General features: G+C 36.8%; 1 protein-coding gene across 1 annotated transcript in view; it reads right to left on the reverse strand.

Moving 5' to 3' along the window:
* Positions 1 to 13,477, reverse strand: part of ABCC9 (ATP binding cassette subfamily C member 9) — a 147,304-nt gene that overhangs the window by 110,105 nt on the left and 23,722 nt on the right. Inside the window, exons 10-15 of the mRNA XM_082849932.1 lie at positions 11,245 to 11,397; positions 10,576 to 10,731; positions 9,282 to 9,416; positions 6,869 to 7,031; positions 2,676 to 2,716; positions 1,607 to 1,749 (exon numbers count right to left, since the gene is read on the reverse strand). Coding sequence (XP_082706058.1) covers positions 1,607 to 1,749; positions 2,676 to 2,716; positions 6,869 to 7,031; positions 9,282 to 9,416; positions 10,576 to 10,731; positions 11,245 to 11,397 — 791 coding nt within the window. The remainder of the gene's footprint in view (positions 1 to 1,606; positions 1,750 to 2,675; positions 2,717 to 6,868; positions 7,032 to 9,281; positions 9,417 to 10,575; positions 10,732 to 11,244; positions 11,398 to 13,477) is intronic.

Consider the following 13,477-nt stretch of genomic DNA (forward strand, 5'->3'; position numbering starts at 1 on the left):
AAGAACCAAAATAGCAGACTCTGGCCATTTATCAGTTTTATTGTTTGAAGTCGCTTCCCTTCCAGAGCACTGCCTAATTTGGAAGTGGTGCTACAGAAATCAGTCAGTGATCCGTACAAGTGTTTCAGAAGTCAGAACAATAAGAAAATGAGGGCAGATGAGGTCAGAGGGCCTGAGCTTTAAACTCTTAACAGCTCCAGAATCTGTTACTAACAGCATATCTTACAGAATAGGATTGAAATCTTGTTAAGGTATTAGTGTAAAAAATCAGAACCTGGTTTATAGTAAGATAAGGTATATGAATTTTAATGATATTTGGTATTAAGTCTTTGTTAAGCCAATATAAACGATTGCCTAAAACTAGAGGTTCTGGTATCTTGAATATTAAAAAATAGTTTGCTTAACAATACATAGACATTGGGAAAGTATTTCATTTTAAAGGACCTTACAATAGATGCTCTACATTGCTGTTATGACAACACTATGCTTAGTATATTTAAGGCCTCAATTTTCCAATTTTCCTTCTGTATTGAAACATCTTGGCATTTCTTTTAAAGGCCAGATATAAATATGATAATGACTATTTATGAAACATGCTGAGGTTTTATAAGGTTTATAAGACCTTATAGCAAAAAGCAAAATACCACTCTAAGACTACCTTGTTTATAATATAGACTGAAACATAGCTATGGCACTATAGCACATACAGGGTAGCATAATATAGTATGGTAACATATTTATTATATAATACAAGTAAAGATGGTGGGGAAATGGTCATTATCAGACCACGTCTATTTTTATGGGAAATTGTGAGTCTGACATAAAGTCTACACTGCTTAGCAACCTATAGAAGTATACTTAAAATTAACAAAACACTGCACTCAGTTTTGCAAAGTTTTTTCCATTTTCAGAGACTGTGAGCCTGGATTTTTTTTTTTTTCGGCCAAATTAAACTAAAATTAAAACAGAAAATATGTATTGATATGAACATTCTCCATCACTGCCGGTAAAAACATAAACTGGCCCAGCTTTGCTGGAAAATATTATGGCCATATTCATTACAAAAAACTTAAAAATCTGTACACATTTTGACCTACGTCTCCTTCAGTGGAAAACAACATGGCCATACTCATCAAGGGCATTAAGAAGATGCATCTATTAGAACAAGTATCACCACTTCTAGAAATCTGACTTTAGAAAATAATCAGAGAAAAGTTTAAAGATAAAAAGATGCTTCTCTCATATGTAATTTACATTATTTATGTTACATGGGTGAAAACAGAAACATTCTAAATGTCTAAGAAAGAGGTAACCATTAAGTAAATTAGAATACTTCCCAACAATGGAATATCATGTAGCCAATAAACGTAATGTATTATGGTCTTAATGAGGGGAAAATTAACCCCCCAAAGTTCAAAATTTTTATTTTAGAATAATTATTTTTATATGAAATAGATAAAAGACTGAAAGGTAGCATACCAAAATTTTAACAAGTTATCTCCGGGCAGTGATTTGGATGTTCTTTTTATACTTTTTCTAACTTACTACCATGAACAGATAGCATTTCTATAATCAAGCAAAGAAGTCCAGACATTCCAGCACATACCTGATGATGGCTTTGACGGCAAACCTGACCACAGTGGAGAGCAGGAAGAGAGGGGTGACCAGGATGTGGAAGAGAGACAGTGAAGCAAAGGCCTCCGCAGGTTTGAGATTGTTCCCGCTGGCATACGCATGCGTCACAAATGTCTGTGCATAGAAAGGATTTTAGAGAAAGCTAGAGAAAGGTTCACAAATACTTGCGTTCAATTTTACAAGCCTAACAAATTCTACTATGCCAATATGTCCATTGCAACTCTGAAAAATATAATACAATTACTTCATCCGAATCACTCCCTAAGAAAAATAACACTTGCTATTGGTAGAGTACTTAATGGTTTACATTCCTTCTAGCAGTAAACTTGTGAAAGGGGCAAAACAGATTCTATTGACAGATTAGAAAATTAACTTCTGTCAGATTACTGAGATGGGGGAATAACCATGAGAGAATCCAGAGTTCTTAACACCTACTCAGGCTCTTTCCAACCAATACTAAATTTTCTGAGAGAAAAAAAGGAAACATTCCATCGTTTTAGGGTCTCTATTGTGGATCTTCCCTAAAATCGCCAACAATGGTGTCCAAGGCAGACTTGTTTACAAATATTTCTAAGTATAATACTAGTTCCTGGGCTTGTCCTTTTTGTTTGAAATATAATGTAATCATTTAACATTTTCCAGTTGTTGATCTAGCACTATCTTGTAAGAATGTCCAGGAACCAGGTCATGGAGGTTAGGACAGTAAGTTTTCAACCTCTGCTAATTTTGCTCCCCAGGATACATTTGGCAGTGTCTGGGGTATTTTTGATGGTACTAATGGCATCTAATAAGAAGCCAGGGATGCTGCTAGACATCCTAATGCAGAGGACAGGTTCTCACAACAAAGAATTAATTATTGGGCCCAAAAAGGTCCACAGTGCCACGGATGAGAAACCCCGGATTAGAACTATCACGATGGAGACAGCAAAGAGAAAACTGAAGGTGAGGTAATATATGTTACCACCCACCCATTCTTGTTCCTAAGTCATTTCTGAACACTGACTTAAGTCCATTTCTTAAGGTAAGAAAAAGTGGCTTACAGCAAGAACAGCTGCTATGGGAATTGCCGCGTTCATGAAGACTGTGGAAAGAAACCAAATACATTAGTTTCAGTGAACTGTGAGACATTTCAGTAACTTTAATTAATCATCAATTATTACTCTAACTTTCCTTGAAGACAGGAAAGACCAAGTACATTAAGTAACATTTTTGTCTTGAGTCCACAAACATTTCCCAGCTGGTATTTCCTGGTTCACAGTTGTGAACTCCCATAGGTGAGACTTAACCAGAAAATGTGAAAAATTATTTTTTTTATGAAATGTTACAAAGAGCAAAATTTAGATAAAGTTATTAGAATTTAACACATATGCATTCTTCAGAGTATTCACGGTCTGTATTTTGTTTGGTCCACTAAACTAACTTAAAAACATAAAAATTGGGATATTACACAGATAAAAAGAATTTGACATCACGTGAAAAATCTCCTTCCAGCAGTGATATTAATTTTCACTTATAGACCTTTTGTTTAATAAAATAGCTCCATATCCTGGGCCCTCTGCTTGTTTAAATATCTCTCCAGGAATATATTGCACTATCACTTGACAAACATAATATGCAGAACTGAAATGAGAAAAACTCGTATTTAGGCTAAAATACTAGCATTTGGAAGTAATAGGAAAAATAAAAAGCCAAGTTGATGATTTGTAGTTATTTTGTCATAAACCATAGAGTTTTAGGAACGGAGGACCAAAAAGTAACTGCATTGTTGGTAACAGGGCCAGGCAATGGCAGAGCAAGAACTATAATCTAGTTTTCTTGACGCTCAGAAGACAGTCCATCTAAAAACTATCACCAGCTCTCATGATCCGCTCTCATGAACTGTCCTTACCACTGTGTACAGACTCAGCCTGTGCTTCTGAAGGTCCAGAGGTGGCTTAGCTATCAAATCTGAATTCTTGTACGGTACCAGCAATCCAAACACGGCTCTGAGACTCATAACAGTACAGATGAAGAATCATGTTTCTGTCTTCACCTTTCTCTGGCTATTATTGCCTTTTTTTTTTCTAAGTGTATTTCATTCTTTTCCTCCACATCATGATTTATAACTCATTCTAAATATCTTTAAATAAGTAATTTCCTCCTGATGAGGAAGAGTGAGAGCAGTTGCTATTTTACTAAAACCTATTTATTTGGCACTCTGCACCCAGTGCAGGGTATCAGGGACCCTTCCTACCTCATCATAAAGATGAGGATGAGACGCCCGAGGTCACACAGCTGGGCTCCTCAGACCGTACTCACCACCACTTCACTCTGCCACTACTCAACAACTCACAATTACTGAGGTATGATGGGAGTACCTTCTCCTATTTAATGATTACAACTACCCTGCACAATAATGAGGAAACAACTTAGGAAAGATGAGTAACAGGCAAGATTCCAAACTAGGAGATGACAGAGCTTGGATAAAACCCAGACCTTTCTAGTCAAAAGCTTCATGTTCTTCCCACTTCTCCATATAAAACTCTATCAAAGTGAAGAGAGAAAAAATAAAATTGTATCCTTGTCTTTCGCCAAAAAATGAAATCCATGAACAGCACATGACCATTTGGCAGTGGAGATTAGGAAATGATTTAACAGAATCTCTTTTGCCCTCAGATATGATCTCCAGTGGCAAGAACACTGATCATAGAGATGGATCTTCAGTTTTATTAGTATTTAGCCTGTTTAACTTTGCTTTTCAATATTTTCCGATACCACAGATTGAGCGCTTTTATGTTTCAGGTGCTTTTCTAAACACTTTACATACATTATCTTATTTAATTCCCCCAGGTATGCTTAATACTGCCCAACTTCCTGATGAGGAAACCAAGACGCCACCAAATGCCGACCAAGGATGTATAGCAGACAAGTTGCTGAGGCAGGATTTCATTTCAGATCCGCCTGCACTCTAAGACCCAACAGTAACCACTATGTTATACAGTTGACATTTTTCTTTCTTTCTTTCTTTCTTTTTTTTTTTTGGTCTAAACTTATGGTACTCTGCAAATACTGTTTACAAAATATTTTTAACAGTGACAGAAGAGTGCCACGTCCACTGCCTCATTTGACCCTCACAATGTACCTGTGAGAAAGGTATTATTCTTATTACACCAATTTTTAGAGGAGGAAACTGAGGGAGGTTATTGAACACTAGCCCACTTGCCAGGTGCGTTATACAAAACAATGAGTTAGGAAGCCCTTGAGGTAGTACCTGGAATAGAGTCAATCAACAAGTCAATCAACATTTGCAGCATTCCTTAATCTATTCTAATCCTTACTACAATCCTACATGGTAGATTGTTATTTTCCACTGTCACACATGAAAAAATTGAGGCTTGGAGGATAGAAATAGTAACTTGGTCAAAGCCATACTGCTATGAAGTGGCAGAATTGAGATTTAGAGCCAGGTCCATTCAACTCAGATAATGGAAGCTCTTCACCACCACCAACACCATACGTAACCAAATTGGAAAACTTGGAAGTGGTGTTAAGTGGAACTTTACACGACTGATACAAGAATTCCTGCTGCCTATAATCATAAAAACATGATTATGCGTTTTCACCATCATGATTTCTTGTTTTTCTTTTCAGTATGGCCTCCTCTGTCCTCTTCTCTTTTGTCTCTGACTTTCAAAAACCAACCCAAATCTTACATAACCGGGTTAAGGTGAGTTAGCAACCTACCTCTGCCATTTAGTAGCTGGATGATTTGGGGGAAATTCAAGTTACTTAAGCTCTCTCCACCTTAATCTTTTAATTTGCAAAATGAAGGTAATAACAGAATCAAAATCTTTGGGGAATTCCCTGACGGTCCAGTGGTTAGGACGTTGCACTTTCAGTGCTGGGGCCTGAGTTCGATCCTGGTCCTGGCCAGGGAACTAAGATCCTGCAAGTCATGTGGCGTGGCCCAAAAAAAAAGAATCAAAATCATTGGGCTGTTGTGAGGATTAAACAGGACGATATATGTAAAGCTACTTATGGCAATAATTGGCTGAGTATCTCAATATATTTTTGTTATTATCATTATTATCATCATTATTTCTGGCTGTATCCATCCTCGCCACGAGAACTTCAGTCCACTGCAGAGAGAAATATATTGTAGGAGCCAGCAGCTTAGAGCACTATCATATAAGCAAGTGACTATCGATCATTCCATCTTCTAGCGTTTTGACACCATATTAGCAGTGGTGCGGAGCTGGAAGATAAATCTCCTCCCCATTTCATTTCTAATGCATCCAGCATTAGGGCTAGAATAAATGAGCTATATAAACCAAATATTTTCCTTAAATCCATTTCACAAAAGTAATGTTTATAATCTCTAAGGACTCAAGTAGTTTAGAATTCAAAGGAAACAATCTATAAACCTCCAAAACTTTAAGTTGTTGAAGGTCTGGGGAACAATAGAAATGAGCAAAACTGACACACAAACTAAATCAAATATTAGTGAGAGTAGTTTGGCTAAGTTCAGAAGAATTGTACTAACACGAACTCATTATTCTTGAGAGCATTCAGTGTCACTCTCTGAGAAAAATAACAATATTTTTGTAGCAATTGCCTTTTAAAAATTAGAGTTGTGGAGAAAATGCTTTGTATTTAAAAAGTCTTGAAAGTGTATTGGAAAAGAGGATTTTATGTGAATGCAGTTTGGCTTCTTTCAACTGGAAATGCTGACACTGTTTTCTCCTCAATTTTCAAAACTGGCATTTCACATGCAATCTTCGAGGAAACATAATAACATAAACTCCCAAAGAGACAGGGAAGACAACCTCACATAATTTTTAAGGATGTCTGGGGACAAGAAGATCAACAGTATTACAGTCAAATCAATTTAAATAAATGTTTACTGAAAACCCATGATGCATCCCAACTGTAACTGATAAGAGGGTTTCAATTATCAGTACTACTAATCATCACCATCCCCATTTTACAGATGAAGAAACCAAGGATTTCGGATGTCAAGTAACATGGCAAAGACACACATTTGTAAAGAACTGAATTCGGGTCTACTTGACTCTTAGCTTGTCCTAACTCTGCTCTTTAAATTTAAATAACCTCGCGTGGCGAGCGGCTATTGGACCACACAAATGGAGAAAATAAATGGGCTTCCTCTGATGCCCAGGATGCCTCAATGATCACAAGTTAAAGTGAACAGACCACATGTTTTTTGGTGGTCCTCAGAGCAACAGCAACTTACTGGAGAGTGATGTATAAAGAGCAAAGGTTTTGAGACTGGATAGTTCTTTCATTCTTGTTTCTTCCACACTCTTGCAAAAGATGTGCTCCCAGGCGTACAACTTTAGAAGTTTGATGCCTTTCAGTATTTCATTTGTTTTCTTCAGTCTCTCAGTGGAATAATCCTATAAAAGAAAGGAATAAAAAACAATGCAAGCTGCATCCAAGTGAATCAGAGAGGCAATACCACATGCTAGATAGGGATTGAGGAGAGCGTGATTTCTGCCTGGCTCTGAGTCTAATGATGGCTGTGAGATTCCCGGGAGAAGCAATGAAACTCTCTGTACTGCTGCCTCCAGTGTGAAAATGAAGAGTTGAATGAGACGGCCTCAAATTTCTTTCCACCTAAAAAACTGTTTATGCCTCTGTTGCTTTGGTTGAAATAAAAGCAGTTTCTTAAGTTTCACATGATTTCCTTGAATAATATCTGCAGATAACACACACAGACATGTAGGGAAATGATAAAGAGGCTTCCAATGGCTCCTTCTAATATCTGAATCATTTCTTTCTCCCCTCAGAACTATCCCTCATACTTAGGAAAAGAGAAACAATGAATATAAGAAAAGTCAGTTTGCTTCTGATTTGGGAATGTGAGGGTACAGTATTGTGTGTGCTCACACTGAGTCTTCATAAGACACTTACTGAAACCAAGCCTATTGTTTTTAACTTCAAGAAATCTCTACCTCCTTCTTCATAAGCTCTTGTGTAAGGCCTAACTTAGAGATACTGACTGCTAACCACTTGGATTAACTGTAAAGAGATGTGTAGCAGATCCAAAAGCCTCTCTTTAGTCAACTGTTTCAGTTTCCTCCAAATCTTACATTAGAATTACTAGGAAAGTGCAACATCACCTGTGAACTCTCAAAAGGATCCGCAGAGTGGCAAAAGGCTGATAGAAGGAAGCAAAAGCAGCAAATGATCTGATTTTTTTTGAAGTATAGCTGATTTACAATGTTGTGTTAATTACTGCTGAACAGAAAAGTGGTTCAGCTATACATATGCACATTCTTTTTTTATATTCTTTTCCATTATGGTTTCTCATAGGATATTGAATATAGCTCCCTGTGCTCTACAGTAGGACCTTGTTGTTTATCCATGCTATGTATAAATGCTACATCTGCTAACCCCAAACTCCCACTCCATCCCTCCCCCAACCCCTCCCCCTTGGCAACCATCAATCTGTTCTCTATGTCCCTGATTCTGTTTCATAGATAGGTTCATTTGTGTCATCTTTTAGATTCCACATATAAGTGATATCATATGATATCTGTCTTTCTCTCGCTGACTTACTTCACTTCGTATGATAATCTCTAGCTGCATCCATGTTGCTGCAAATGGCATTAGCAAATGATCTGATTTTATTCACCCTTTTGTCTCTTGAGGGTCTTAAGGGCCTATCAATGACTGCTTTGGTGAGTGAACGAATCAGTATGAATGGCTAAATTAAAGTCAGATGTTGGTTTGTCATGTCCCCTCTTTGTGTCCCTCTTCCACACCTTTCTGTATTCGTGTCCTGGAGTAAAGAGGGTAGATGGCTCAGACAGAAATAAAAAGGAACCTCGTCAGAAGCGGCAGAAAAACAAGTGATAAAAACCACTTGTGTGACATGAGACTTGCTTGTCACGGTAGAAACACCAACTTGGGAAACAGTCCACCAGTGGCAGCATCCCTACACTTCACGCCTGATTTACAGACCGCCTTGCTCATATTTAATCAAACTTTATTTCTAAACATGCTGTCAACAATTTTATTATTTGCAAATATTTCTTTAAAAGAAGCCAATTCTTGCTCAAATAAAATGATTTCATGGCAAATTGAAGCCAGAAAGGGTCAATAATGAAGCTTTTTCTTGCTTGCCAAGTTGACTACGAACATACTCAGGCAGAACAGCTGCCACTGAAACACTTCAGTGTAACTCCATAGCTCATCACATGGTCTGATTCAACCCTAGGGACATTTAATTTCAGAAGCGCCAAATCTGACCCTTTATTTGTTCCTCGATCCATTTCTCCCATGTCAGTAATTGACATCCAATGTACGTGTAATCTAAAGTACCCATAAGTGGGTTCTCTAGTACCCGTAAGTATAGGTAAGTGACCTACAAGAAGATCCAAAGCCTCATCACATCATGACTTGTGAAAACATCAGGCATTGGGATTTGCATTTACAGTCTAAGATCGTTCCGTCTTAGATGTCAAATCCACTTTTAAAAATTGTTGAGCAGCCCAGAAATTTCCCATTTGCTGCCTAAGAACTGAAATGAAATATAATGATTTCCAAATAATCCTGAGTGGTATGTATTAATTTCCTATATTTTAAAAATAAAACCGCATGACTAGATTTTCCTAATAAAGTTTCCAAAAGATGTTACTTACAAGAGTACTCTTCTGAGCCTCTGCCAACTTTGTAGCAATGAAGTACTGAATGGGCGCCAGGAGCACAATGACAGCAGCACCAACCAACGCGCTGGACCCAAGCAAATTGTAGAGCAGAATCACGCCCATTATGATCTAGCAGGGAAAATACAAGGCAAGGGGAAAAAGAATAGGGGTGTGGGGACCACTGCATGAAAGGAAGGATTTTTTTAGTGAAATTACAGTGTTTCTTAATTATTAGATTAAGTGTATTTGGAAGTCAGCTCAACTGTGACAGCTGAGTTTTACTATGATTTCTCTGGCGAAGGCTGAATAGCTGGAATTTATTTTTAGTGTCATGATGTGTGCAACTGGTACCGAACCAATTTACTGCACGAAGTTGCAGAGGGGTCCCAAGGATGCTTTCAACCTGAAACAGGCTTCAAGTTTTTAAAAGAACACAAAATTTTTCTAGAAAATGTTGTCACCCGCCATAAATTTAACATCCCATATTCTCTTGGAACTGTATTAGCTTTTCAAGGCAAGGGGGATAGAAAGTAAGAACCAGCATCATTATGTAAGAGAACAAGATAGTTGTTTGTGGACTAAGTGATCTGAGCTCGTCAGCTCCTTAATGACCCCAGAAGTCACTTAATGACAAAAAGGGTAGGTCTAACTAAAACCGTGGAGAAGCTAATGTTGGTGCCCCATCTTACCTTACTTCTCTTTTTAAATTTTATTTCCCTGAACCATGTAGGCCTAGCCTCTCTGGTTTGTCACCTTCTTCTTCTTTTTTTAAAACTCAGGTTTTAATCCTGTTATCTTCTCTTGTTTTTTTTTTTCAATTTCCCAATAGCTCAGTTTATCACAGCTCAAGATGTCAACTAATGAATTGTATCCATACAGTTAAAGCCTTTAACCATGCCTATATGCCAATGATAACAGCTTATTAGTGACCTTCTGGAGGCAATGGCACATTAGTTTAGTGACTAATCAATTAGGCTCTTTGGGAATTCCAATCAAAATGAAAATTCCCTTCAGGTCACCTCTGATGCAGTCATTTAGAGGCAGCCTGGAATTTTTGATGCATTTTAAATTACACCATGTAGGCAGCTACCTAGTTGATCTGTGTATAAACACATTTTGATGAAATAAAACAAAGCATATTCTAAATCTTTGTGCCAAGCACTGTGAATGATATGCACATGGATTTGGATTTCCATTACGAATGAAAAAACAAACAATAAATTTTAAAACTGATATCTTCTTGCTCTTATTTCCTCTGCAAATAAGAATCTTACTTATATTGATCTACCTGAACAGGCATAGCCCATAGATTGGGACACAGGAACAAGAACCACATGAGTTGATTGGTTTCAATGGCAACCAAGTTATTGATCTGACCCAGGGTCATCTCACCCATGGATAAATTAGATGTAGAAAGCCGCAGGATTTTATTGTATATCATGGCCTAAAAAAAAAAAAAAAAGAAATGTACTTGAAGCTCTAAACTTAATAATCAACATTATGCTTATTTATTTTCATTGAAAAAAATAACTTTTTAAAAATTTTGAAAAAAAGGAGAAAAACCCTATAATGCCATCTTCTTAAGTCAACCATTATTTTCATTTCAGTATTGTTACTTTCAGTCCTCAACTAAAGAGAAACTTATTTTTTCTTGTGATATAATCTAAACATATATTCAAATTTAAACATAATCTCTGGAACAAATAGTAACAGAAATAAATAAATGCAAGATTTCAAAATATTTTAATATATTATTATAAGTATTATTTTTAATTCTCAGTGGGTTTATTAATTAGCTCTGTGGTTCTTTTTTATTCATTAGATCCTAGAAGTGTTGATGTCATAATATCACAGTGAAAATGGAAGGAAAAAACTACACTGAAGCCGCTACCATTCCTATCAATGGATGGTATGTGGCATTTTCAAGAGGCCAAGAGCATTCAAAGCTTGTACGTACCAGCAGGGCTCCACGGAGATTAATGCCAGTCTCTATGGTTACATAGTAGGAAGCCTGCAAAAATGTCCTTTGCAGAATAAGAGCCAGGAACAGAAGAACTGCTAGAACATAGGCATTTTCAAGAAATTCCTTTGATGAGAGGGTTTCTGAAGTCTTATCCCAAAAGAAAAAAAGATATAAATTAAAACTGTTCATATGCTGGTATACAGTTTGCATGCATTAAACAATACATGGTTGTTAAAATATAAAAATTCAATGTCTATAGTACAGCGATGGAATGAGCCACAGCAAGGCAATTTTGGGTTTTCCTCATAATATCCACAGATACAAATACAAACCAGTTCAACGTAAAAATTCCCAAATTGATGATTAAGATGGCTGGAAAGGCCTGAAGGCATTTGTAGGAAAAAAGCTACATTAAAAATTTTTTAAGTTGAATACATTTTCTACAAAGATATAGTCTACCTTAGTTAACTGGAAAATAGTAAACCAAGATAGAAGTTAGTTTAGACTGTAATTTAGAAGTAGAAGCTACAAAGCTGACAGTCGGTCAGAAAGACCAATGGGACAAAAATAAAATTTCTAAGACCAATGAAACTAAAATACAATTTCCATAGCCTTATTAATTTAAAATAATTCTACAGAGTTGACTTTTTCTGATCTTCATCTATCTGAATTCATATAATGAAATAAATTATAAAATACATAATTTGGCTATTTATTTCACCCACATGACACTTTCAGTGACAAAACACAACTTATGAAAAACTGTTTTAGTCAGATTATGACTTAAGTCATCATAAGAATATACAGATTGATTGCTTTTTGTTTGTAACTAGCATATGGTAACTTGTTTGTTAGAAGTAAGGGAAAAGCAACACTCAAATCAACACATGTCAATTTGGGCACTCTTCAGTTTTTATGGTTTAGATCCGTTAAATTCTACTTCTGGTCCCCTTCCTCTTCTTTCCTGGGGATACATACAAATGTGTAAGTGTCTTCCTTCTCAGAAAAATACATGGTTAATATGTGTAAGGGAGAGGGATGATGGAATTCTATGTGGAATTCCGATATCTGTATGTAAATCAGGCTACTAGGGACGAAACATCACAAACGTGTATTCAATGGTAAAATATCTGGTTCACCTCTATTACAATTGAGCACTAACATATGCAAGGAACTGGGCTAAGCATTGTGGGCACAAATGGGAACTGTTCTTAGTTGCTCTGTTTAAAAGAGCTCACAACATAGAAAGGTAAGTACATCCATAAATAACCTGCTTCATTATAAATAGCATTTATGGTAAGTGTCAACGCAAAGTGAACAACGTGTTAGAAGGGTACCAAGGAGAGTTAAATTCCAAAGAGGACAAGCAGAAAAAGTTTCACCGAAGATGCAGCATTTACTGCAGGCTTTGAAAATGTGTACAATTTTAATAGGTAAAGAAGGGCTTCCCTGGTGGCGCAGTGGTTCAGAGTCCGCCTGCCGATGCAGGGGATGCGGGTTCGTGCCCCGGTCCGGGAGGATCCCACATGCCACGGAGCGACTGAGCCCGTGAGCCATGGCCGCTGGGCCTGCGCGTCCGGAGTCTGTGCTCCGCGACGGGAGAGGCCACAGCAGTGAGAGGCCCGCGTACCGCAAAAAAAAAAAAAAAAAAAAAAAGGTAAAGAAAAGAGGACAGGAAATTAGATTGAGAGAATAGAAAAGGAAAATTGATTCATCGGGACTAGAGTTTCTATATGTGAAACTAGGGAAATCAACTCTTATTTTAGAAAGAAACTAGGTGGGAAGTTCATGATGCAGACTTTCTTAAGAACAGGAAATATAAGATATAAATTTATAACAGCAAATAATTTATACTATATAGTCCCCAACAGTAACATAATATCTAATAAAAGTATAATGTGACTGGCCCTGATAATTGTGAAACAGGATGATGGCTTTTACTATGTAGGAAAAGATAAAAGTACATACTACAAATCACATTGCCGATATCATTGGTCATAGGCCTCTAAAAAAGTGACTCAGCCACCCTCATGTACTCATGCATGAAAATTCTTTACAGAATTGCTATAAAGATCTAATAAAATAATCAATATGAAATTTCTGAGCATCGTTTCCAGCACACAGTAAACGCTTATTAAATGTTTATAGTCTCTGAATCTGAGAAATAATTTTGTTGGCCACATCCATTCATTGAATACATACACTCATGTTTTTCTCTACAAGGAAA

The sequence above is a fragment of the Leucopleurus acutus genome, assembly GCF_964270905.1.
Source record: "Leucopleurus acutus genome assembly, chromosome: 11".
NCBI classification, from domain to species: domain Eukaryota; kingdom Metazoa; phylum Chordata; class Mammalia; order Artiodactyla; family Delphinidae; genus Leucopleurus; species Leucopleurus acutus.